This window comes from Nerophis lumbriciformis, linkage group LG38, assembly GCF_033978685.3.
Source record: "Nerophis lumbriciformis linkage group LG38, RoL_Nlum_v2.1, whole genome shotgun sequence".
NCBI classification, from domain to species: Eukaryota; Metazoa; Chordata; class Actinopteri; order Syngnathiformes; family Syngnathidae; genus Nerophis; species Nerophis lumbriciformis.
In genome coordinates this window covers 8,559,112-8,586,278 of record NC_084585.2, presented here as the reverse complement: position 1 = coordinate 8,586,278, position 27,167 = coordinate 8,559,112, and the positions used below count along the sequence as shown (strand labels likewise).

The 27,167-nt window shown below is 39.0% G+C and overlaps 1 protein-coding gene across 6 annotated transcripts in view; it reads left to right on the top strand.

Moving 5' to 3' along the window:
• magi1b (membrane associated guanylate kinase, WW and PDZ domain containing 1b) overlaps window positions 1-27,167 on the top strand; it is a 497,598-nt gene that overhangs the window by 290,581 nt on the left and 179,850 nt on the right. For all 6 annotated transcript variants that reach the window (XM_061932500.1, XM_061932501.1, XM_061932499.1 and 3 more), the window contains 3 exons: window positions 1,500-1,745; window positions 15,897-16,119; window positions 16,548-16,630. In XM_061932500.1, coding sequence (XP_061788484.1) covers window positions 1,500-1,745; window positions 15,897-16,119; window positions 16,548-16,630 — 552 coding nt within the window. The remainder of the gene's footprint in view (window positions 1-1,499; window positions 1,746-15,896; window positions 16,120-16,547; window positions 16,631-27,167) is intronic.

Sequence of the window (27,167 nt, the reverse complement as noted above, 5' to 3'; positions counted from 1 at the left end):
GGGGTCTCAGACACACTGCCCAGACGTTTATATGGTATTTGAAAGCTGGGGCGGCACGCGGGTTTTAAATGAATGGCGCTTGTCAGCGTCATGCGTGCCGTGATGGCACAGCATATAACACCCACTACAACCAGCGTTGTATGGGGGTTCCGCTTGCTCACGAAGGTGATAGCAAGGCATACTTACTCAACAACCACGCAGGTTACACTGACGGCGGCGGTATAAAAAAAACTTTAACACTCTTACTAATAATGCGCCACACTGTGAACCCACACCAAACAAGAATGACAAACACATTTCGGGAGAACATCTGCACCTTAACACAACATAAACACAACAGGACAAATACCCAGAATCCCATGCAGCCCTAACTCTTCCAGGCTACATTATACACCCCCGCTACCAAACCCCGCCCACCTCAAGACGCACAGAGGGAGGGGGTGGGGGTGTTGATGTGTGAGGGAGCAGGGTTGGGGTGGGGGTGGGGTTTGGTGGTAGCAGGGGTGTATAATGTAGCCCGGAAGAGTCAGGGCTGCATGGGATTCTGGGTGTTTGTTCTGTTGTGTTTAATGTTGTGTTAAGGTGCAGATGTTCTCCCGAAATGTGTTTGTCATTCTTGTTTGGTTTTGGTTCAAAGTGTGGCGCATTATTAGTAAGAGTGTTAAAGTTGTTTTACATGGTCACCGTCAGTGTAACCTATGTGGCTGTTGACCAAGTATGCCTTGCTGTCACGTACGTGTAAATGCAGAAGTTGTATATTGTATAACAAGTGTCGGGCTGGCACGCTGTTAATACAGATTGTAGGGGGCGCCAAATGTTGTACAATCATGGCACGCCCTTAATGTAGCTGTAAGGGTGAAAATCGGTCAATATTAAACCCGGGAGTTTTCTGCGAGAGGCACTGAAATCCGGAAGTCTCACGGGAAAATTGGGGGGTTCAGCAAGTTAGCTGCTGAGCCGCATCAGAGTGATCAAAGAGCCGCATGCGGCTCCGGAGCCGCGGGTTGCCGACCCCTGATATAGGTCATCAAATCTCAGCAACAAGCTGTAATATCTTACTGAGATCATTTAGGAGCAAAACACTTAAAACAAGTAAAACACTCGAACATAAAATCTGCTTAGTGAGAAGAATTATCTTATCAGACAGAAAATAAGCAAATATCACCCTTATTTGAGATATTTCATCTTACTTAGATCTCAGTTTTTGCAGTGCACAGTTTATACATCTCAACAACTTTGAAAGATACAGACTTTTCAGGGCTTCGAAATCCCGTTATAATGCAAACAAGCTTTTAAAACCAAAAATGACTCTCACGTTATGCATTATGCACATTCCCTCGAACACACTGAACAATCTCTATTTGCAACACACCCAAAAAGCCCTTGACCATACCTCTCTTCTTCTCCTACTAAAATGCCTTTCTTTCTTTTTTTTCTTCTTTCTTTTGTAAAAAAAAAATCCCACCCCCCCCTCCCCTACCTACCTCTCCGTTGCCTAGGAAACTACTATGGGACACCAAAGCCGCCGGTGCAGCCCCCCGGTGGGAAAGTGATCAGCAATAGCAGCAGCGGCGGTGATGCCCGACGGGCAGACAGGTTCAGTGGTAGTCTGCCAGGCTCGCAGGACTCCACGCCCCGACAACGCACCAAGTCCTACAATGACATGTACAATGCTGGACTAGTGCCTGGAGAACTGCAGCAGGAGGACGACGAGGACCTCCCTGACATGAACAGTATCTACACAGGTATGTATGGAACCCACCATCTTTTCAGTCATTATTGAGTTGGATGATGGTAATGTGCATATAAAGGTAGCCGCACCCACAACATTTTTGAAGAAAGTATATTTTATCTAAATATTAGCTACATTGGACTATGATCTGCAGATATATACTTTGCAAAATGAGTTATTTACACAGAAATATTCCCGTAAATGTTTATTTACATACCTTAATTGTTTCCAAACGGTGTCTGTAGCAAGGCAGTAAAACGGGTGATCAAACAAAACAGAAGTCATGGTAATGGGCCCACTAGCTGCGGAAACTCGCTCTCCAATCAGCTAAACAGAGGAATTTTTTTCATTTTATTTTATTTTATTTTTTTAGTATTTGACTTTATTAAATGTATTTATATTATCATTTAGTGCAGCCGGGCCGGAGCAGGAGGGGATAGAAAGAGAGAAAAAAGAAGACAGAAGGGGAAATTGTGGGGACAAGAGGGGGATTAGACAGAGAGACAAAAACAACAACAGCAAACAATAACAATAGAGCATCATCAGCAAATACGATTGGACTATGATCCGCAGATATATACTTTGCAAAATGAGTTATTTACACAGAAATATTCCCGTAAATGTTTATTTACATACCTTAATCGTTTCCAAACGGTGTCTGTAGCAAGGCAGTAAAACGGGTGATCAAACAAAACAGAAGTCATGGTAATGGGCCCACTAGCTGCGGAAACTCGCTCTCCAATCAGCTAAACAGAGGAATTTTTTAAATTTTATTTAATTTTATTTTTTTAGTATTTGACTTTATTAAATGTATTTATATTACCATTTAGTGCAGCCGGGCCGGAGCAGGAGGGGATAGAAAGAGAGAAAAAAAGAAGACAGAGGGGGAAATTGTGGGGACAAGAGGGGGATTAGACAGAGAGACAAAAACAACAACAGCAAACAACAACAACAATAACAATAGAGCATCATCAGCAAATACGATTGGACTATGATCCGCAGATATATACTTTGCAAAATGAGTTATTTACACAGAAATATTCCCGTAAATGTTTATTTACATACCTTAATTGTTTCCAAACGGTGTCTGTAGCAAGGCAGTAAAACGGATGATCAAACAAAACAGAAGTCATGGTAATGGGCCCACTAGCTGCGGAAGTTCGCTCTCCAATCAGCTAAACAGAGGAATTTTTTTAATTTTATTTAATTTTATTTTTTTAGTATTTGACTTTATTAAATGTATTTATATTATCATTTAGTGCAGCCGGGCCGGAGCAGGAGGGGATAGAAAGAGAGAAAAAAGAAGACAGAAGGGGAAATTGTGGGGACAAGAGGGGGATTAGACAGAGAGACAAAAACAACAACAGCAAACAACAACAACAATAACAATAGAGCATCATCAGCAAATACGATTGGACTATGATCCGCAGATATATACTTTGCAAAATGAGTTATTTACACAGAAATATTCCCGTAAATGTTTATTTACATACCTTAATTGTTTCCAAACGGTGTCTGTAGCAAGGCAGTAAAACGGCTGATCAAACAAAACAGAAGTCATGGTAATGGGCCCACTAGCTGCGGAAACTCGCTCTCCAATCAGCTAAACAGAGGAATTTATTTTATTTTATTTTATTTTATTTTTTTAGTATTTGACTTTATTAAATGTATTTATAGTATCATTTAGTGCAGCCGGGCCGGAGCAGGAGGGGATAGAAAGAGGAAAAAAAGAAGACAGAAGGGGAAATTGTGGGGACAAGAGGGGGATTAGACAGAGAGACAAAAACAACAACAGCAAACAACAACAACAACAACAATAACAATAGAGCAACATCAGCAAATACGATTGGACTATGATCCGCAGATGTATACTTTGCAAAATGAGTTATTTACACAGAAATATTCCCGTAAATGTTTATTTACATACCTTAATTGTTTCCAAACAGTGTCTGTAGCAAGGCAGTAAAACGGCTGATCAAACAAAACAGAAGTCATGGTAATGGGCCCACTAGCTGCGGAAACTCGCTCTCCAATCAGCTAAACAGAGGAATTGTTTTTATTTTATTTTATTTTATTTTTTTAGTATTTGACTTTATTAAATGTATTTATATTATCATTTAGTGCAGCCGGGCCGGAGCAGGAGGGGATAGAAAGAGAGAAAAAAGAAGACAGAAGGGGAAATTGTGGGGACAAGAGGGGGATTAGACAGAGAGACAAAAACAACAACAGCAAACAACAACAACAACAACAACAACAATAGAGCAACATCAGCAAATACGACATGTACAAATATGATGGTAAAAGTAATAGCAAATAAGCAGTTAGCGAAAATAAAAAATAATACAGAAATGAGCATTATTACACTACACACTAAACAGAGGAATTTGTGAAACTGAAACAATAAAAAAGACTGTTGTTGTAAGTTAATACTAATACTAATTTAGAATACTAATACTAATACTAATTTAGAATACTAATATCAATCAATCAATCAATCAATGTTTATTTATATAGCCCTAAATCACGAGTGTCTCAAAGGGCTGCACAAGCCACGACGACATGCTCGGTTCAGAGCCCACATAAGGGCAAGGAAAAACTCACAACCCAGTGGGATGTCAATGTGAATGACTATGAGAAACCTTGGAGAGGACCGCAGAGGACTGGCAGCGCTTCATAGCAGCAGTCGACCTCCAGGGCCCCAACTCCCCGCCCCTCTGTTGCGAGTTGTCGTGATTAAATGTAACATGTTTATGTGTGCTTGACCATAAACACGACCATAAATGCGAACAACATCAAAGTCAGCAATTTCCATACATTCATTACTTTACCAAATTAAAAGCTTTGGGGGCCGTAAGTTAGTACATAGTTGGCACACTGTTCACTGCACAGGAGCCACGATAGATTGGTTGACCACCACTTAGTTTACTGGAAGTAACAAAAAGGCACGTGACTGACTATAACCTATACATAACATTTTTTTTAGGACAAACTGAAAAGTCTAGTTGCGTTTGATTAAATTGCCACAACTAATTTTATTGCAAAAAAAAAAAATTGGATACAACCCATGGCTCGCACACTCGTTTTAGAACCGGCAAGTCATGTGATTTACTTGGTTCTGTTGCCAAGTTAGTTGAGAATGACCAAGTAATTTAAGGGGATCTACAAAACCCAAAACCAGTGAAGTTGTCACGTTGTGTAAATGGTCAATAAAAACAAAATACAAATTTGCAAATCCTTTTCAACTTATATTCAATTGAATAGACTGCAAAGACAAGATATTTAACGTTCCAACTAGAAAGCGTTGTTATTTTTTGCAAATATTAGCTCATTTGGAATTTGATGCCTGCAACATGTTTCAAAAAAAGCTGGCACAAGTGGCAAAAAAGACTGAGAAAATTGAAGAACGCTCATCAAACACTTATTTGGAACATCCCACAGGTGAACAGACTAATTGGGAGCAGGTGGGTGCCATGATTGGGTATAAAAGTAGATTTCATGAAATTCTCAGTCATTCACAAACAAGGATGGGGCGAGGGTCACCACTTTGTGAACAAATGCCTGAGCAAATTGTTTAAGAACAACATTTCTCGACCAGCTACTGCAAGGAATTGAGGGATTTCACCATCAGAGAATCTGGAGAAATCACTGCACGTAACATTGAATGTCCGTGACCTTGGATCCCTCAGGTGGTACTGCATTATGAAGCGACATCACCGTGTAAAGGATATCACCACATGGGCTCAGGAACACTTCAGAAAACCACTGTCAGTACCTACAGTTGGTCGCTACATCATAAGTGCAAGTTAAAACTCTACTATGCGAAGCGAAAGCCATTTATCAACAACACCCAGAAAGGAAATTCCACCTGAAAAGCTTAAATAATTAGTCTCTTCAGTTACCAAATGTTTACTGAGCGTTGTTAAAAGGAAAGGCCATGTAACACAGTGGTAAAAATGCCCCTGTGACTACTTTTTGCTGCCATTAAATTCCAAGTTAATGATTATTTGCAAAAAAAGATAAAGTTTCTCAGTTCAAACATTAAATATCTTGTCTTTGCAGTCTATTCAATTGAATATAAGTTGAAAAGGATTTGCAAATCATTGTATTCTGTTTTTATTTACCATTTACACAACGTGACAACTTCACCGGTGTTGGGTTTAGTACACAGTAACACTAGAATGCGAGTCACCTTCACACTGCTCCGTTTAGGAGAGATCAGCAGGGGGATTTAAGTGGTCCTGGGTAAAGTGGGAGGTGATTATAAAGAAGCGGCAGGAAATGAAAGTGAAAGTGGGAGTGGTTGGGAAGGCGTGAAGCGGGAAGGGGGCGGCAAGTCTGAAATCTGACAAAGAAAGAGAGAAGCAGCAAGGGAGGATAAGCTCAAGAAGAAAAGAAGTTGTGGGAGAGAGCTTTGGTGAAGAGATAAAAGATGCTTTTACTGGTGAGTAGGAGAATTTCTGGGTTTGACTTCTTCTGTCTGTTGCCAGCTTCCCAACACTATGAAACACTGCCACCTGGCTGCCAGCACACACTTCCAGATTTACACCCTGGTGATGTCATCAGTACTTGCTTTGTGAATTTCACCAGCCAATTAGTGCCAGTCGGTCAAAGTATAAAATAATATACACAATATTACAGCCAGCCTGTGATGTACTAGCATTTATTTAGGTGCAAATATCACAGATTACACACACGGATTTTTGTAGAAATACAGCATTTGTATTCCTGCTGTAGGAGCACATGCATTCATGGGAGGAGCTACATCTACATGTTTAAAAACAATAATTTCAGGCATTAATAACAAAAAATAAGGATTGTTATGGTTATGGTTTAATTGTCAAAGATGTTTGGTAATGTAAAATGTGATATTTCTACTTAAATGCTTCTGATATTCTGTACATTACATTTTGTAGAAATTAATGGTCATCATATCTCTGCATGAAAATATCTTAACCATTTCTATTTATTAATAAAAATGTATTATTCAGCCTGTTGAACCAGAACATGTTATAAAATAATATACACAATATTTCAGTCAGCCTATGATGTACTAGCATTTATTTAGGTGCAAATATCACAGATTACATTACCTAAACATCTTTGACAAAACATGATCGTAATGTTTATTTTGTGAATGTAGTTCAACCACATGTATAGCGTAGCGCTTTTATTTTGAAGCCGGAAATGTGTGATTGATTTGAGAAGGTGTCTTTATGGGCTCTTTACATTTAAAAAAAAAAAAGTCCCTTTTTGACTTTTTGTATTTGCTGTATTTTGTAGAAATACAGTCCTGCTGTAGGAGCACTTGCATTCAGAGGAGGAGCTACACCTACATGTTTAAAAATACAATTCCAGGCATTAATAATACAAAATATGGATTGTTACTGTTTTGATTTAATTGTCAAAAATGTTTGTTAATGTAAAATGTGATATTTCTATTTAAATAAATGCTTCTGATATTCTGTACATTACATGTTGTACAAATTAATGGTCATCATATCTCTGCATGACAATATCTTAACCTTTTCCATATATTAATAAAATGTAATATTCAGCCTGTTAAACCAGAACATGTTATAAAATAATATACACAATATTTCAGCCAGCCTCTGATGTACTAACATTTATTTAGGTGCAAATCTCACAGATTACATTACCTAAACATCTTTGACAAAGCATGATAATGCAAGACATGTTTATTTTGTGAACGTAGTTCAACTGAATGTATAGCGTAGCGGTTTTATTTTGAAGCCGGAAATGTGTGATTGATTTGAGAAGGTGTCTTTACAGACTATATACAAGGGAAGAAAAAGTCCCCTTTTTGTATTTGCTGTATTTTGTAGAAAGACAACATTTGTAGTCCTGCTGTAGGAGCACTTGCATTCAGAGGAGGGGCTACACCTACATGTTTTAAAAAAAAAAACAATTTCAGGCATTAATAACACAAAATATGGATTGTTACGGTTATGGTTTAATCGTCAAAGATGTTTGGTAATGTAAAATGTAATATTTCAGCCTGCTGAACCAGAACATTTTATAAAATAATATACACAATATTTCAGCCAGCCTATGATGTACTAGCATTTATTTAGGTGCAAATATCACAGAATACATTACATAACATCTTTGACAAAGCATGATCGTAATGTTTATTTTGTGAATGTAGTTCAACCAAATGTATAGCGTAGCGCTTTTATTTTGAAGCCGGAAATGTGTGATTGATTTGAGAAGGTGTCTTTATGGGCTCTTTACATTTAAAAAAAAAAAAAAGTCCCCTTTTGACTTTTTGTATTTGCTGTATTTTGTAGAAATGCAGTCCTGCTGTAGGAGCACTTGCATTCAGAGGAGGAGCTACACCTACATGTTTAAAAAAAACAATTTCAGGCATTAACCCAAAATATGGATTGTTACGGTTATGGTTTCATTGTCAAAGATGTTTGGTAATGTAAAATGTGATATTTCTACTTAAATAAATGCTTCTGATATTCTGTACATTACATTTTGTAGAAGTTAATGGTCATCATATCTATGCATGACAATATCTTAGCCATTTCTATTTATTAATAAAATGTATTATTCAGCCTGCTGAACCAGAACATGTTATAAAATAATATACACAATATTTCAGCCAGCCTCTGATGTACTAGCATTTATTTAGGTGCAAATATCACAGATTACATTACCTAAACATCTTTGACAAAGCATGATAATGCAAGACATGTTTATTTTGTGAATGTAGTTCAACCAAATGTATAGCGTAGCGCTTTTATTTTGAAGCCGGAAATGTGTGATTGATTTGAGAAGGTGTCTTTATGGGCTCTTTACATTTAAAAAAAAAAAGTCCCCTTTTGACTTTTTGTATTTGCTGTATTTTGTAGAAATACAGTCCTGCTGTAGGAGCACTTGCATTCAGAGGAGGAGCTACACCTACATGTTTTAAAAAAAACAACAATTTCAGGCATTAATAACACAAAATATGGATTGTTACGGTTATGGTTTAATCGTCAAAGATGTTTGGTAATGTAAAATGTGATATTTCAGCCTGCCAAACAAGGAAATTTTATAAAATAATATACACAATATTTCAGCCAGCCTCTGATGTACTAGCATTTATTTAGGTGCAAATATCACAGATTACATTACCAAAACATAATTGACAAAGCATGATCGTAATGTCAAACATGTTTATTTTGTGAATGTAGTTAAAACAAATGTATAGCATAGCGCTTTTATTTTGAAGCCGGAAATGTTTGAGTTTGAGTTTAAGTTTAGAATTTGCAATACAATGCTGTATTTTGTAGAAATACAGTCCTGCTGTAGGAGCACTTGCATTCAGAGGAGAAGCTACACCTACATGTTTAAAAAAAAATATTTCAGGCATTGATAACACAAAATATGGATTGTTACGGTTATGGTTTAATCGTCAAAGATGTTTGGTAAAATAAAATGTGATATTTCTACTTAAATGCTTCTGATATTCTGTACATTAGATTTTGTACACGTTTATGGTCATCATACCAAAACATCTTTGACAAAGCGTGATTGTAATGTAAGACATGTTTATTTTGTGAATGTAGTCAGACCGAATGTATAGCGTAGCGCTTTTATTTTGAAGCCGGAAATGTGGGATTGATTTAAGAAGGTGTCTTTACGGACACCTTTTGACTTTTTGCCTAACCGTCTTTCATTTATGTTGAGCTTTTATGCCATCTGACTGAAACAGTCACAGTTACAATCTAAATGTTAGGTTATCAATGCACCTTAACTGTAATCTAAACACGGAAGTGAAGCGTCCACCAACCTCTGAACGACGCGCACAGCAGGCATTTGCCGCGATGATGTCATCTCACGGCGAAAAATACTCCTTTCTGGTCGGGAGAACAACTTTTGAACTTGATATTTCCATAATGTACCCTCCTCTCTGTCCATTTCTGCTCGCTATTTTCCCGCTTGAGGCTCATCAGTAAATAGTGAGCGCAGCTATGTAACGGCACGAGGGTCAAAAAGGACACGTGTGCGTTAATCGTTTTTTTTGTATTAAAAGATTAAAATATTGTAATATGATTTGTTTTAGTAGAAAACATGCATCTATTAATTTAAGTTTGATTAAAAAAAAAAGTGTAAAAAATCCCTGGTGGGAAGGTGACCCGGACCTAAGCTGTTGCTAAATTGTGTTCTCCGGAGGTGGCGGCAAAAGTTGTTGATTTGCCGTCTGTGCCTGCGTGAGTTGCGAAGGTGCCAGTCAAGTGTGAGAACGGTATAACAGGAAGCAAGGTGATAGCGCTCCACGGGCCCCTGCTGGGCTACAAGGTGTGAACTGCCCACTCAGCAGTCTTTAATTGAAGTGAACGACTGCGTGGCCGTGGCAAGCTGTCGTCCGCCAGAGGAGCCCTAAATTGAGTCAGCAAGTTGTTTTGGTTTGTAGTGTTACACATTCTGTATCCTCCTTCTGAAGGAAGGCTGAATTTGGACATATTTTTTTTACGAGCATTATGTGTAGATTTGAAACAGGTGCGCAGGGCTCTGTTGTTCTGTGGAGTCCCCATAAATATTAAGTACTATCTATCTATCTATCTATCTATGAACAACAGTGTGCTTCCTATTCATTTTCAACATATTCCTAGCTGTTTCCTGCTCCGTCACTGGCAGGATTACACATTGGTCCCTCGTTCGTAGGAATTATTCATTGTAAATCAAATATTTTCATAACAAGAGCACAAAATGCGTTCTCCTCATGAGCTAAATTGAACTCTGTCTCTGATTGATACCATGCTTCTTGTCTGATTAATAGATGTCATCAGTGCTTGAACCTGACATCTATTAATCAGACAAGAAGCAAGGAATCAATCAGAAACAGAGTTCAATTTAGCTCATGAGGAGAACGCATGGAGCTGAACACTTCAGTCACAGTCTCGCCCTACGTTCTAAGGTTCAGCTCTTGCGTCCCTCTATTTATTCAGGAGTTCCACAGTCAGCAACACTAAAGGGGAACATTATCACAATTTCAGAATGGTTAAAACCATTAAAAATCAGTTCCCAGTGGCTTATTATATTTTTCAAAGTTTTTTTCAAAATTCTACCCATCACGCAATATCCCTAAAAAAAGCTTCAAAGTGCCTGATTTTAACCATCGTTATATACACCCGTCCATTTTCCTGTGACGTCACATAGTGAAGCCAACACAAACAAACATGGCGGAAAGAACAGCAAGCTATAGCGACATTAGCTCGGATTCAGACTCGGATTTCAGCGGCTTAAGCGATTCAACAGATTACGCATGTATTGAAACGGATGGTTGTAGTGTGGAGGCAGGTAGCGAAAACGAACTTGAAGAAGAAACTGAAGCTATTGAGCCATATCGGTTTGAACCGTATGCAAGCGAAACCGACGAAAACGACACGGGAGAAAGCGAGGACGAATTCGGCGATCGCCTTCTAACCAACGATTGGTATGTGTTTGTTTGGCATTAAAGGAAACTAACAACTATGAACTAGGTTTACAGCATATGAAATACATTTGGCAACAACATGCACTTTGAGAGTGCAGACAGCCCAATTTTCATCAATTAATATATTCTGTAGACATACCCTCATGTCAGCAGGCCAGGGAAGCTAGGGTCGATATTCTTCTCTTGATCATCTTCGGTGGCATAAGGGACGGTGTGAGCCAAGACATCCAGGGGGTTTAGCTCGCTCGTCTGCGTGAACAAACTGTCGCCATTGCTTGCCGTGCTACCGAGGGTACTTTGTCCCTGAATTGCTCACACACTCCGGCAGATTCAATGGGGGTCTGGCGGCAGATTTCTTTGACTTTATCGTTGGAAATGCATCTGCTTTGAGTGTCGCAGGATATCCACACATTCTTGCCATCTCTGTCGTAGCATAGCTTTCGTCGGTAAAGTGTGCGGAACAAACGTCCAATTTCTTGCCACTCTCGCATCTTTGGGCCACTGGTGCAACTTGAATCCGTCCCTGTTCGTGTTGTTACACCCTCCGACAACACACCGACGAGGCATGATGTCTCCAAGGTATGGAAAACAGTCGAAAAAACAGAAAATAACAGAGCTGATTTGACTCGGTGTTTGAGAAAATGGCGGATTGCTTCCCGATGTGACGTCACGTCCGAGAGCGAATATTAGAAAGGCGTTTAATTCGCCAAAATTCACCCATTTAGAGTTCGGAAATCGTTTAAAAAAATATATGGTCTTTTTTCTGCAACATCAAGGTATATATTGACGCTTACATAGATCTGGTGATAATGTTCCCCTTTAAGGCCGCCTCTAAAAGGAGTGGTCACATATATTATGCAAAGCAGGTCCAGGACGCACAATACGTGACGGAATGTGCTGGGGGCCTTGTGATTTCGCCTTGTCCCAGCTTTGTCTGCGTGTTGGCATCTTATCTTCGTTGAGGTCCTTGAAGTCTCTGCTTCGTCTGCGTGCTGTCGTCTTATCTTCGTTGAGGTCGTTGAAGTCCTTGGCTGTTAGCGGGCTAAAACAAAGATAACATCTACGGCTGAGGCCACCCCTCAGACAAGAAGTCTTTGTCCTTGCACAGATTAGAAAAGTCCAACTTGAGCACAATAGCTAAATAACTAAAGCGACGGACTTTAAGCATACTAAAGTTAGTGTGATAATATATACATAATTATTCTAACATAACATAACAAAAGTTATTTCAACACTAGAGCCCTCTATACATGAAAAAAAACACATTTTGTCTCATTTACACTTATTTAATCGAATATAGTAATGATGCCTGGGGCCAAGCCAATCCGTGGCCACGATATTGAACAGTGCGCTCTGATTGGTTCTGTCTCCTCTAGAAGCCGATACTACTGTAGTACTGATATTTGTTATGTTTTAGCCAATTTTATGCTTGTGAATGCTTAAGTTAAGACTTAAGAATATGCTCTAAAACCTTTTTTTTTAATATCCCCCAAAATATATGAAATGTGATGAATAGGGCTGTGAATCTTTGGGTACCACACGATTCGATTCAATTATTAACGATTCGATTCTCGATTCAAAATCAATACTTTTTTAATAACATTGGGTGCCAGTTCTATGATTACCGGTAACTACATTCCTCCATACAATAAACAGATCTAATTAATTTCTATATTACATAAAAGAAACTTGGTTTTATAAAAAAAAATTAAAAAAAAATTCCCAAACATTTCATCCATCCATCCATTTTCTACCGTTTGTCCCGTTAGAGGTCGCGGGGGGTAATAAAGTCAAATACAGATAAGGCAACAAGAGAAGTATACAACACTTCTCTTTTCTAAAGTAAATATGTACAGTGGCTAGACAGGACAGATTAAAAAATTAAAAAATAAAACACATTTTTTTAATTGATTTTTGATTGTTTTAAATCGATTAATAATCGTTACAAATAGGAGTCGTGATTAATTCTAAAATCAGAATTCCCTACACTGTCCCCTGTCTCTATGTTTTAATGATGGTAACTTGTTTTTTGGTATTAAAAGAATAAATTATTGTCAAAATATTTGTTTTAGTAGAAAACATACATGTAATAATTTAAGTTTGATTAAAAAAATGATACAATTATTTTTAATGAGGGGTACAAATAAAATTCTGCCGATGACCCCAATTTAGGCTGATTTTATACCACCACTATAGCAACCTCATTTGCAGTATAACCTGGTCTGTCGTCATCTTTGTTCTTCATCACAGACTACGACGACACAGACAAGCAGTGTTGGGTTAGTTACTGAAAACCAGTAACTAGTTACAGTTACTAGTTACTTTATTATAAAATTAACTCAGTTACTAACTCAGTTACTTACACCAAAAAGTAATGCGTTACTGTGAAAAGTAACTACCGTATTTTTCGGACTATAAGTCGCAGTTTTTTTCATAGTTTGGCCGGGCTCCAGTGCGACTTATATATGTTTTTTTCCTTCTTTATTATGCATTTTCGGCAGGTGCGACTTATACTCCGGTGCGACTTATACTCCGAAAAATACGGTATTTAGTTACTTATATATATATATATATATATATATATATATATATATATATATATATATATATATATATATATATATATATATATTTTTTTTTTTTTTTTTTTTTTTTTAAGGCCCCCTTTAATGCCCTTTTAGCCTTCATTTCAGTACTGTTATTGCACTGGAGAATAATACAATGTGTTGATCAACTTGACATGCATTTGCATCACTGAACTCTGCTAAGCAATGTGCTCTACATACAACACACAAAGATATGTTTCAAAGGGCCAATTTGTTTCAGGCCAGAACAAATTGACAAAACTATTTTAAATAGCTGCAACATAACATACATAAGTAACAAACAGTATATTAACTGTAAACCAAGGAAGGCACACACTACATACACAAAGCCTAACCAGGCGTTTTTTTCTCTCAAGGAATTGTGAAATAAAATCATGTCTGAAGCCCAGAACACTCTACACATCTCCCCAGTTTTAGTTTAGAGATAAGGAAAGATTGGCCTGGCCCACTAGCATCCCTCTTTATGTTTGTGAACTTTATAGTCTATACATTTAGAGTGATGTGATAATCAAACACTCTAGAAGTCTAGAATGAAAGAGTATATAAGAGAATTGACAAGAGTGTGTGTACCTTCTGTTGCTTAGGAGGTGAAGTGTGTCTCTCTTTACTAGCTTCGTCGAAGCATGTTGCTTTTGTAGCTGTTTCAGCAGATTTGAATTGCTCGGATAGGATCTTTGATCCAAGACACAACTTACATTTAACTAAAATTTTCTTTTCGTTGTGGTCGACAAAAGAAATGTAGTGAGAATATCTCCATGTTAAGAAACTCGGCTTCGCCATGTCTTGTTAGTAAACACTAGAGATGCGCGGTTTGCGGACACAACCGCCGGGTCCGCGGATTATCCGCGGGTCGGGCGGTTGAAATAAAAAAAAATTAGATTTTATCCACGGGTTGGGTCGGGCTGTTGAAATTTTAAAAAATTAGATTTTAAATAGATTCAGGCGGGTGGCAGTTAAACCAATTCGGAAATATATATACATAGTTAAATGTTGTTACCCACATACGAAAAACGAGCAGGCACCTGCAGCATATGCCACAACAGAAGAAGAAAAAAAAAAAGAGATGGCAACGCCGGCAGCAAACGTGTTACGCGACAAACTAAAAAAGGGAATACTAAAGACCAGGGGAAAAAAAGGCCAGAAAAGTTCAGCGTGGACTCGTTTTTATGAGGTTGTAAATCAGGATGATAGTAATGCTGGCTACGTGATTTGCAAGAGCTGCGACGCTGTTTATGTCTACGACAGTCACAAAACCGGGACATCTAACATGGTGCATCACATTTGTGCAAAACCCCGAACCTCCACAAACACCCTGAGCATGAGCAGTTTCGTCCGCCGTGATCCCGGAACAGTGCCACAGGATGTTAAAACAAGATAGAACGCAGCTGCCTGCAGCAGTTTGAGTGGCGCGAGCGCGCTTGGAGGTGCGCTCAGCGCGGCTCCCAGATGATTGCGCACTAGTGTGCGTCTGGGCCGTGACAGCGTGGCACGCATTGAATGTCTCTGCTGCATTGGATCAGTCTCCTTTCTTTAACAGGCAAAAGCTTTATAACCTCGCTAATGCCTTGCATCGTCTATATTAGATATATAACAACGGGCGGGTGGCGGATGGCGGGCGGTTTTGATTAAATGTTAGTTCGGGTGGATGCGGATGGTTGACGACTTTTGTGATGCGGTTGCGGATGAAATAATTGCCTATCCGCGCATCTCTAGTAAACACAGACACGCCCCCTCCCACACATACACGCAGACAGCACGCCTCTTCCTTGTCGCCTCTTCCGCAGCGCTCCAATAAAACACACTCAGATCTTCTCAGTTTCTAGCCGATGCTACATAAAAAATAACGTAAAATAACACCGTAACGCATCATGTAGTAACGGTAACTGAGTTACTGAATATAAAAAACAACGCGTTAGATTACTATTTCCCGCCTAAAGTAACGGCGTTAGTCCCAACACTGCAGACAAGTAATGAGAACAATCTCTGTTATGACTTGTAACAAAAGTCTTCCTTTTTTGGTGCACTCTTTGCCTCAGCGGCTATTTTTCTGCCCAACCTTGCCAAGTATTGCAGTATCTCAACTCTTTGTCTCGACTCTACTCGACTCCAGACTCCAGCGACCTAGACGAGATCCATCGCTCGGTGAGACCCTTTACCAGCCGCCAGAGTGACCCGCCCTACCCAGGGACGACCCCCTCACCACCGGCCACCACGGAGAGCACTCAGCAGACTCACCCTCACCCGAGCCATCCCTCCCAGGAGGACCCTCAGGGACCTCTGCCTGACAACTGGGAGATGGCCTACACCGAGAACGGCGAGGTCTATTTTATAGAGTAAGGACACCTTTTATATGACATATTTTACGTTGGCTATAGAAAGTAACACATTTGACATAAATAAATGCTCTTTTTAGTGGTTACGATATTCTTCGAGCTACTTACAAATGATTTGCTTGTGAAAGTCACACGGGAATAATAAACTGTGGAAGCACCTTTTTATGTAAAGTATGCTTCAAAATTGTATGAAACGAAATAGGACAAACAGTCTAAAGTAAGGGTATGAAACTCCTTTTTATTGAGGGCCACATCACAGTTATTACCTACTTACTACCCATGTTGCATAATAGGTTGGGGCCACTTCAAATGAAGTGGTAAGCCAAATCTATCCCCGGGGGTCTTGATTTTGACACACGTAGCTTTGATTTAAATGATGCATACGATAAGCTTTTTGAGGTAATTGTGTTTTTGACATTGTTTTCCAGCCACAACACAAAGACCACCTCTTGGATAGACCCTCGCTGCCTGGACAAACCTCAGAAACCCCTGGAAGATGGTGAAGATGACGGTATCAGACTCTCTTTCTCTCTCTCTCTCTGTGTTGGTTTGTGTATTCAGTGTTTCCCACATGTTACATTATTTAATACCTTTGAATTTGGCACAGCCTGTCACTCATAATCACATTATGATGGGACTGCCGGTGAGTGGTCCTCAACATAGCTCCCACGCTGGATAGTGACATAAACACACTCATTTAAAAAGAAGTGTCACGACTGGGACTGTGGCGTGGTTTGTTCTCCCGAGGTGCAAAAGATTTGGACCATACGTGGCGTGAAGGGGAGTACATGATTTATTTAAACACTATAACTACAACAAAAAAAGGAAGCAAACAAAAGGCGCACACAAGGGCGGAAGTACAAAACTTGACTATAAACACAAAACTTGGACAAAGGCAGAAACTATGAACAATTAAACAAAACTTGCAAACTATGGCATGAATAAAGAAAACTTACTTGGACGAGAAACCGGCATGAAAAAAGAGCAGCAAGGGTCTGTGGAGAGTGTGCAGAAGCATAAATGCGGGATGTCGCCAGAAAGACAAACTGAAAACAATGAACTTGAATACTACAGACATGATTAACGAAAACAGGTGCGTGACGTGACAGGTGAAAACTAATGGGTTGCTATGGTGACAAACAAGAGTGCACAATGAGTCCAAACGTGGAACAGGTGAAACTAATGGGTAATCATGGAAACAAGACAAGGGAGTGAAAAGCCAGAAACTAAAGAGTCCAATAACTAAACAAAACAAAACATGACTAATACAAAACATGGTCACACAGACATGACAAGAAGTGACGGAACAAAGTTAATTTGTAGTAGTAGATTTTGTTTACATAGCTGTACTGTAACGTGAGGGAGAGCAACAAACTGGATTAAAATGATCGTACATAATAAAAAAAATCCAATGTACCGAATCAAACTGTACCTTGTTCCTAACACCCATTCATTTTTGTGCTTACCCAAGACTAAACGTAAACAGACGACATGTGACACTAGTGTGCCGTGAGATACAGTCTGGTGTGCCGTGGGAGATGATCTAATTTCACTTATTTGGGTTAAAAATATTTTTTGCAAACCAGTAATTATAGTCTGCAGATTGAGTTGTTGTTGAGTGTCGGTGCTGTCTAGAGCTCGGCAGAGTAACCGTGTAATACTCTTCCATATCAGTAGGTGGCAGCAGGTAGCTAATTGCTTTGTAGATGTCGGAAACAGCGGGAGGCAGGGTGCAGGTAAAAAGATGTTTAAAGGGGAACATTATCACAATTTCAGAAGGGTTAAAACCATTAAAAATCAGTTCCCAGTGGCTTATTTTATTTTTCAAAGTTTTTTTCAAAAATGTTACCCATCACGCAATATCCCTAAAAAAAGCTTCAAAGTGCCTGATTTTAACCATCGTTATATACACCCGTCCATTTTCCTGTGACGTCACATAGTGAAGCCAACACAAACAAACATGGCGGATAAAACAGCAAGCTATAGCGACATTAGCTCGGATTCAGACTCGGATTTCAGCGGCTTAAGCGATTCAACAGATTACGCATGTATTGAAACGGATGGTTGTAGTGTGGAGGCAGGTAGCGAAAACGAAATTGAAGAAGAAACTGAAGCTATTGAGCCATATCGGTTTGAACCGTATGCAAGCGAAACCGACGAAAACGACACGGGAGAAAGCGAGGACGAATTCGGCGATCGCCTTCTAACCAACGATTGGTATGTGTTTGTTTGGCATTAAAGGAAACTAACAACTATGAACTAGGTTTACAGCATATGAAATACATTTGGCAACAACATGCACTTTAAGAGTGCAGACAGCACAGTTTTCATCAATTAATATATTCTGTAGACATACCCTCATCCGCGCTCTTTTCCTGAAAGCTGATCTGTCCAGTTTTGGAGTTGATGTCAGCAGGCCAGGGAAGCTAGGGTCGATAGGGGGTTTAGCTCGCTCGTCTGCGGGAACAAACTGCCGCCATTGCTTGCCGTGCTACCGAGGTCCTTTGTCCCTGAATTGCTCACACACTCCGGCAGATTCAATGGGGGTCTGGCGGCAGATTTCTTTGACTTTATGGTTGGAAATGCATCTGCTTTGAGTGTCGCAGGATATCCACACATTCTTGCCATCTCTGTCGTAGCATAGCTTTCGACGGTAAAGTGTGAGGAACAAACGACTGACCATTTCGTCGGCTTTCCCCACAGCCTCGTATTTTGAACAAATTTCGTCCAATTTCTTGCCACTTTGGCATCTTTGGGCCACTGGTGCAACTTGAATCCGTCCCTGTTCGTGTTGTTACACCCTCCGACAACACACCGACGAAAGTGAGAAAATGGCGGATTGCTTCCCGATGTGACGTCATCGCTCCGAGAGCGAATAATAGAAAGGCGTTTAATTTGCCAAAATTCACCCATTTAGAGTTTGGAAATCGGTTAAAAAAATATATGGTCTTTTTTCTGCAACATCAAGGTATATATTGACGCTTACATAGGTCTGGTGATAATGTTCCCCTTTAATGCTTAAACCAAAAATAAACAAAAGGTGAGTTCCCCTAAGAAAAGTAATTGAAGCTTAGGGAAGGCGATGCAGAACGAAACTAAAACTGAACTGGCTACAAGGTAAACAAAAACAGAATGCTGGACGACAGCAAAGACTTACTGTGGAGCAAAGACAAAGTATATCCGAACATGACATGACATGTCCCCACAAAGAAGGATAAAAACAACTGAAATATTCTTGATTGCTAAAACAAAGTAGATGCGGGAAATATCGCTCAAAGGAAGACATGAAACTGCTACAGGAAAATACCAAAAAAAAGAGAAAAAGCCACCAAGATAGGAGCGCAAGACAAGAACTAAAACACTACACACAGGAAAACAGCAAAAAAGTCCAAATAAGTCAGGGTGTGATGTGACAAGTGGTGACAGTACACCTACTTTGAGACAAGAGCTATAGTGATGCATGCTTGGTTATGGTTTAAAGTCAAATCCAACAATTGCGACGACGACTTTTTACTGTCAACTGAGTTTAGTTTTTTAATGATTTCTGCTGGTGGTGTGCCTGCGCATTTTTTCAACGCAAAAAATGTGCCTTGGCTCAGAAAAGGTTGAAAAACACTGCTCTAAAAAGCACCAGTTGATGGTGTTATTAGTCATGTTTGATCGTCTCTTTCTAGGCTATTCTCTGTCTCTTTATTAGCTTCATAACCCGACTTCCTACGGCGGTTAATGATGCCTTGTTAAAGGAAAAAAAAAACACTATTTAAGCCGAGTCTTGCATCCGGTCATGTAAATAAGCGAATCCAGCAAGACCCACAATGCAATGCGTAGCCACGTCGCACTTTCAAGTCCTTTGTTGCAGCTCTGTGCTAAACACTGCTGTTTGTGTCAGTTCATACTCAAGTACCATACCAATATGTTGGTACTGGTACCAGAATGTATTTGAATACTTTTCAAAATACACATTTTAATATTGGCTTTATTTTAACGTATCATAATGTATCTTATGATACATTAAACATATTTTTCTTATTGCAATCAAATACATATTTTGTCAATAAATACTAAACATACCGTATTTTTCGGACTATAAGTCGCAGTTTTTTTCATAGTTTGGCCAGGCTCCAGTGTGATTTATATATGTTTTTTTCCTTCTTTATTATGCATTTTCGGCAGGTGCGACTTATACTCAGGTGCACCTTATACTCCGAAAAATACGGTACATAACAATTTATTAGTAAGTAAACAAACAAAGGCTCCTAATTAGTCTGCTGACGTATGCAGTAAGATAATGTGTCATTTATACACCTATTATTTTGTCCAAATTATGAGGGACAAGCAGTAGAAAATAGATTATTAATCTACTTGTTCATTTACTGTTAATATCTGCTTATTTTCTGTTTCAACATGTTCTATCTACACTTATGTTATAATGTAATAATCACTTATTCTTCTCTTCTTTGGATACTTTACATTAGTTTTGGGTGATACCACACATTTAGGTATCGATCCGATACCAACTAGTTACAGGATCATATGTTTATAAACATTAAAAAAGATTTTGCGATAATAAAAATTCTCGACATAATTATTGAAGTATTGACTATGTATCGTTACAGTCCATGTCTGTGTAGACCCACTCATGGCATTTGGACATAAGGACAAACTGTAAAAATTGATTATTAATTTACTTGTTCATTTACTGTTAATATCTGCTTATTTTCCGTTTTAACATGTTCTATCCACACTTCTGTTAAAATGTAATAATCACTTATTCTACTCTTGTCTGATATTTTACATTAGTTTTGGTTGATACCACACATTTAGGTATCGATCCGATACCAAGTAGTTACAGGATCATACATTGGTCATATTCAAAGTTCTCATGTGTCCAGGGACGTATTTCCTGACTTTATAAACATAATATCATACCTGCCAACTACTCCGGTTTTCCCGTAATTAGTACGGTTTTCATCAACCTATTCCGGGTTACGGTTGCAGTGATAAAAAATACGGTTTTTCATTAATTAAAAAAAAAAAAGTTTTTTAAGTTTTATTCACGAAATCGCGTAACAACAATGACAATCGACACTGCTTCCCGTAACTTCCTATCGAGCCATTCCGAATGCCATGCGCGAGGCTATTTATAGCACCGCTGCCAAGCACGAGGCACCAGTTGCCATTGTTTCCAAACGAGCGAACGATCATGGAATCAGCCGGAGAAAAATCGCAAACGAGTCTTAAACCGAAAAGAAAACTGCAGTCATTCCGTGAAGAATATTCAAAAGCCTATCCGGGAATAATTATCCGTTCCAAAAAGGGTGAAAACTACGCGAATTGCACCTTGTGCTGACAAGATTTTTCGATCGGAGACGGAGGAATTAGCGATGTAAAAGACCACGTTGGGACAAAAAAACACAAGTCTAATGCCGTTGCTAGCGATACAAGTGGAAAACTTTCAACATTTTTCGTCGCCCAAACAGATTCTTTGGATGTGATAAATGCCGAAGTTTTATTTACGGAGGCAATAATTGAGCATGGACTTCCAATCGCACTGGCTGATCACATGGGACAGTTATTTCGGAAAATGTTTCCCGACTCGAAAATCGCCAAAAAATATGGATGTGGTCGAACCAAAACATCAAACATTATTTAGTGTCTTGGAACAGAATCCTCAAAAAGTATCGCCGATGTCATGAAGACGGAACCATTTAGCATGTCGACTGACGGCAGCGCCGATTATGACGATGTAAAACTGTACCCCATTTGTTTTCGATATTTCGATGACGACATTGGAAAAGTATTGTCAGTACTTCTGTCTTTGAGGGAATGCAATACGGCTTCCACAGGCGAAAACATTTACAAAATACTCGCGGAAGAAATAGACTCAAATGAAATTCCTTGGCAGAATTTGGTTTGCTTTGCTGCCGATAATGCTGCAGTGATGATGGGATCTAAAAAGGGTGTTGCAGCTTTCATTACGGAAATGTCTCCTTCGGTTTACATCGCCGGTAAGTACAGTTCGTAGCATAAAAAAACTCACAAAACATAAAATTTTAAGTAAATCTTTTATTACATAAACAATAAATCAAATCAAAAATAATTTCTGTGTACAGTATATCTTTTTATTTGTGATAACGATAACATGTTCAAAACAAGTAACATATAACTATCATACTATTCTATTACTCTTTATTAATTTGAAAAATGTCGTCATGAAGTTTTATATTTATATTTCTTTATATTTCTTTCATAAACCAAAATTTCGACCTGAAGTTTCTTGTTACAATAATATCTGCAATATCAATAATGACATGTCTTATTTATATTGTGTAATTTGAACCAAATACTCTCAAAAATCTTATTCTTTCAAGTTGTTGAAAGTTTCAACATATAAAGTTAATGTCAAAAGATTTTGAATACATTTACAATCATAACTTTATTTACCAAAACACATTTGCATGGTGAACTGCATATTTTCACTGAATTTCTTTTAAAGATGTCAAGGTATGATATTGTGGTTATCAAAGAAATAATCACATAATATTGAAAAAGCATAAGGCATTGATTGAATGGTATAAATATTTAATTTATCATGAGAGGAAAACAAATTTATTTTTTTAATATCTTTGATGTTAAAATGTATACTCATTTATTGTAACGTCACAGACATTTGTTTCAATGGTATGCTTTTTTGTTTTCTTTAATTTTTTTTGTCCTGGACCTACCGGGGCCTGCGGCCCCTGGACCCTGGCTACTAGGTTTTTCTGATTTCAAAAGTTGGCAGGTATGTAATATCAATTTAGAAAAAACTAAAAAAGATTTTGTGATGCTAAAAAAATATTGATGTAATCATAGTAGCATCGACTAGATACGCTCTTGTACTTGGTATCATTACAGTGGATGTCAGGTGTAGATCCACCCATGGCATTTGTTTACATTGTGACGCCGGTGATCTATTGTATCCTCCTACAATTGTGTAGTGAAACATGTTTAGCTATTCCTCATCCTGTAAGGATGAGCAAATAAAGAAACGTACTTTATTTGTCGCCATGGAGGCGAGGATTAGTGATTTAGAAGTAGCTAAAACACTGCAGACTGCGGCTAGCTCGCTAACGGCTAACACCATGAACCGACTTAAACAAGTTGAAAAACTTATTGGGGTGTTACCATTTAGTACGGAATATGTACTGTACTGTGCAATCTACTAATAAAAGTCTCAATCATCCATCCATCCATCCATTTTCTACCGCTTGTCCCTATCAATCAAAAACAAAAACAAGAGCTGAGCACCTCTTGCAAAGCGACTCTTCAGTGTTTATAGCTTCAATTTTATCGTTAGTTTTTAAGCCACAACGAGTCCATTCTAACCCTTCTATCTCCGTCGTGACCCAGGGAAAAAAAAAGTACAGGTATTCTTCAGAAGCAGTAGAGTACCATTTTTAATTCATGAGCACCGTAGGTACTTTATAAGCAGCGGTATACGGTCCGACACTATACTCAAGTCGGTGTAGGACTGTAAATATATTCTCTCCAGTGTTACAGCCGCAGTTGCCGGTGAAACACTTTAAATTTTAATGTATTTGTGCCGAGAATAAAACAAATGTGGAAATCCCCAGGTGGCACCGGTCTTCATACGAGCAGAAGGTCCTACATTGTGAATTGCATTTTTGTCCTGAAGTGATGCCTGCACAGCCAACATACACACACACACACACACACACACGCACACACACACACACACACACACACACACACACACACACTGGTTATCATTTGGAATGGGGACATACTTGCCAACCTTGAGACCTCCGATTTCAGGAGGTAGGGGGTGGGGGGTTGGTGGTCGGGGGTGGGGCGGGGCGCGTGGTTAAGATATATATATATAAGAAATACTTGACTTTCAGTGAATTCTAGCTATATATATATATATAGATATATGTATATATATATATAAATGAATAAATAAAATAAATACTTGAATTTCAGTGTTCATTTATTTACACATATACACACACATAACACTCATCTACTCATTGTTGAGTTAAGGGTTGAATTGTCCATCCTTGTTCTATTCTCTGTCACTATTTCAGAACACACACATTACAAATATACATTATAAAATCAATAAGAAAACGGGGAGCTCTAATTTGGGAGTCTGAATTAGGATCAGAAGTTCCTATATAAACATTGCGTACTCACGTTGCCATTTCGTATTGATTACTGCAGCTGTGCACTGGATTCATTCACAAATACAAACTACAACTCACAAACACTTTAGAGTTAGGCTCGCCCATCAGAATGTGTACTTAAACTTATAAAGATCACGTGGATATTATTCAGTGAGTTGATTCACCAAAACTAACCTGTTATACAGGAGGAAAAAGCACACAGGACGTTTCAATTGTTCACAGACTGGTTGCGCTCATCAGAATGACAAGACACTTCCGGTCTGCAGGTGATAGCATTCAATTGGGAAGAAACGCCCTACTGCCCCCTACTGACCAATGTGAATACTGATAAATGTGTAATGACAGCTCCAAAAACGCATTCAAACCACAAAATAAAATAAATAAATCAACACAAAAATGTGACACATTATGGGTGGGTCACATGCATGTACAGTAGATGGCAGTATTGTCCTGTTTAATAATGTCACAACATTGCTGTTTACGGCAGACAAACTGCTTTACGATAGACGAAAACTTGACTGCTGTTGTTGTGTGTTGTTACCGCGCTGGGAGGACGTTAATGAAACTGCCTAACAATAAACCCACATAAGAAACCAAGAACTCGCCCTCGATCATTAGCTGTTTATATTGTGGGAAAGCGGAACGTGTGAACAGGCTGTCAACACGTCACTCAGGTCCGCATGGAGCTGGAGGGGGCGTGGCCTCCAGCTCCGCCTGAATTTCGGGAGATTTTCGGGAGAAAATTTGTCCCGGGAGGTTTTCGGGAGAGGCGCTGAATTTCGGGAGCCTCCCGGAAAATCCGGGAGGGTTGGCAAGTATGAATGGGGACCAAGTTTTGATCGTGACTTGTGGGGACCACCCTTTCTACAGGTTGTGGAGGTATAATAAAAAATGGTGTAAAATGTCCACTGGCCAGTTAGCTCATACACGTCTTTAAATCTCTGGATTGATGAAGTAATGTGCTGATCATTCTTACTGGGGGGAAAAGAGTTAATATGGTTCATGGGGACCAAATTTAAATAATTTTGCATAATTCACACAAATGTGTACGTGACTACTGAGGGCCATTTAAAAAAAAAGTGTAAAGTAAATATGACATGATGGTCAGAATACAGCACTACAGATGTCCTCTTATAGGAAGTTTCACCACTTAAATGTTAAAGGGGAATATTATCACAATTTCAGAAGGGTTAAAACCATTAAAAATCAGTTCCCAGTGGCTTATTATATTTTTCGAAGTTTTTTTCAAAATTTTACCCATCACGCAATATCCCTAAAAAAAAGCTTCAAAGTGCCTGATTTTAACCATCGTTATATACACCCGTCCATTTTCCTGTGACGTCACATAGTGAAGCCAACACAAACAAACATGGCGGAAAGAACAGCAAGCTATAGCGACATTAGCTCGGATTCAGACTCGGATCAGCGGCTTAAGCGATTCAACAGATTACGCATGTATTGAAACGGATGGTTGTAGTGTGGAGGCAGGTAGCGAAAACGAAATTGAAGAAGAAACTGAAGCTATTGAGCCATATCGGTTTGAACCGTATGCAAGCGAAACCGACGAAAACGACCAACAGCGGGAGAAAGCGAGGACGAATTCGGCGATCGCCTTCTAACCAACGATTGGTATGTGTTTGTTTGGCATTAAAGGAAACTAACAACTATAAACTAGGTTTACAGCATATGAAATACATTTGGCAACAACATGCACTTTGAGAGTGCAGACAGCCCAATTTTCATCAATTAATATATTCTGTAGACATACCCTCATCCGCGCTCTTTTCCTGAAAGCTGATCTGTCCAGTTTTGGAGTTGATGTCAGCAGACCAGGGAAGCTAGGGTCGATAGGGGGTTTAGCTCGCTCGTCTGCGGGAACAAACCGCCGCCATTGCTTGCCGTGCTAGCGAGGTCCTTTGTCCCTGAATTGCTCACACACTCCGGCAGATTCAATGGGGGTCTGGCGGCAGATTTCTTTGACTTTATGGTTGGAAATGCATCTGCTTTGAGTGTCGCAGGATATCCACACATTCTTGCCATCTCTGTCGTAGCATAGCTTTCGTCGGTAAAGTGTGCGGAACAAACGTCCAATTTCTTGCCACTTTCGCATCTTTGGGCCACTGGTGCAACTTGAATCCGTCCCTGTTCGTGTTGTTACACCCTCCGACAACACACCGACGAGGCATGATGTCTCCAAGGTACGGAAAACAGTCGAAAAAAACGGAAAATAACAGAGCTGATTTGACTCGGTGTTTGAGAAAATGGCGGATTGCTTCCCGATGTGACGTCACGTCCGAGAGCGAATATTAGAAAGGCGTTTAATTCGCCAAATTTCATCCATTTAGAGTTCGGAAATCGGTTAAAAAAATATATGGTCTTTTTTCTGCAACATCAAGGTATATATTGACGCTTACATAGGTCTGGTGATAATGTTCCCCTTTAAGGTAATAATGTTTTATAATCATGCTGTATGAAAATGTCATCCTAAGGAACACTCAACCAGATTTTGTTTTTGGAAAAATATATTGATGGATACCATACGATTAATGCCAGGATAACACGTTTCACTTTTCAAGAACATTAATTTTCTCTTTTACCAATATTTGAAACGCCCCAAATTTCCCTGTTGCGGGATCAATAAAGGATTATCTTATCTTACCTTAAACCACAGAAATAAAATACAAACTCATTACTCATCACTTAGGCATCTTCAGAATGGATCCGACTATCATTTAAAAAAGTTTCCCTTTAGGGGACCTGTTTTTTTTGTCCCCATATCGTCAGAGGTCCCCTAAAGGTGACTGTGTAAACAGAGCCATGTCCCCATTAAAAAAGCATTGCTAGAACACACACACACAC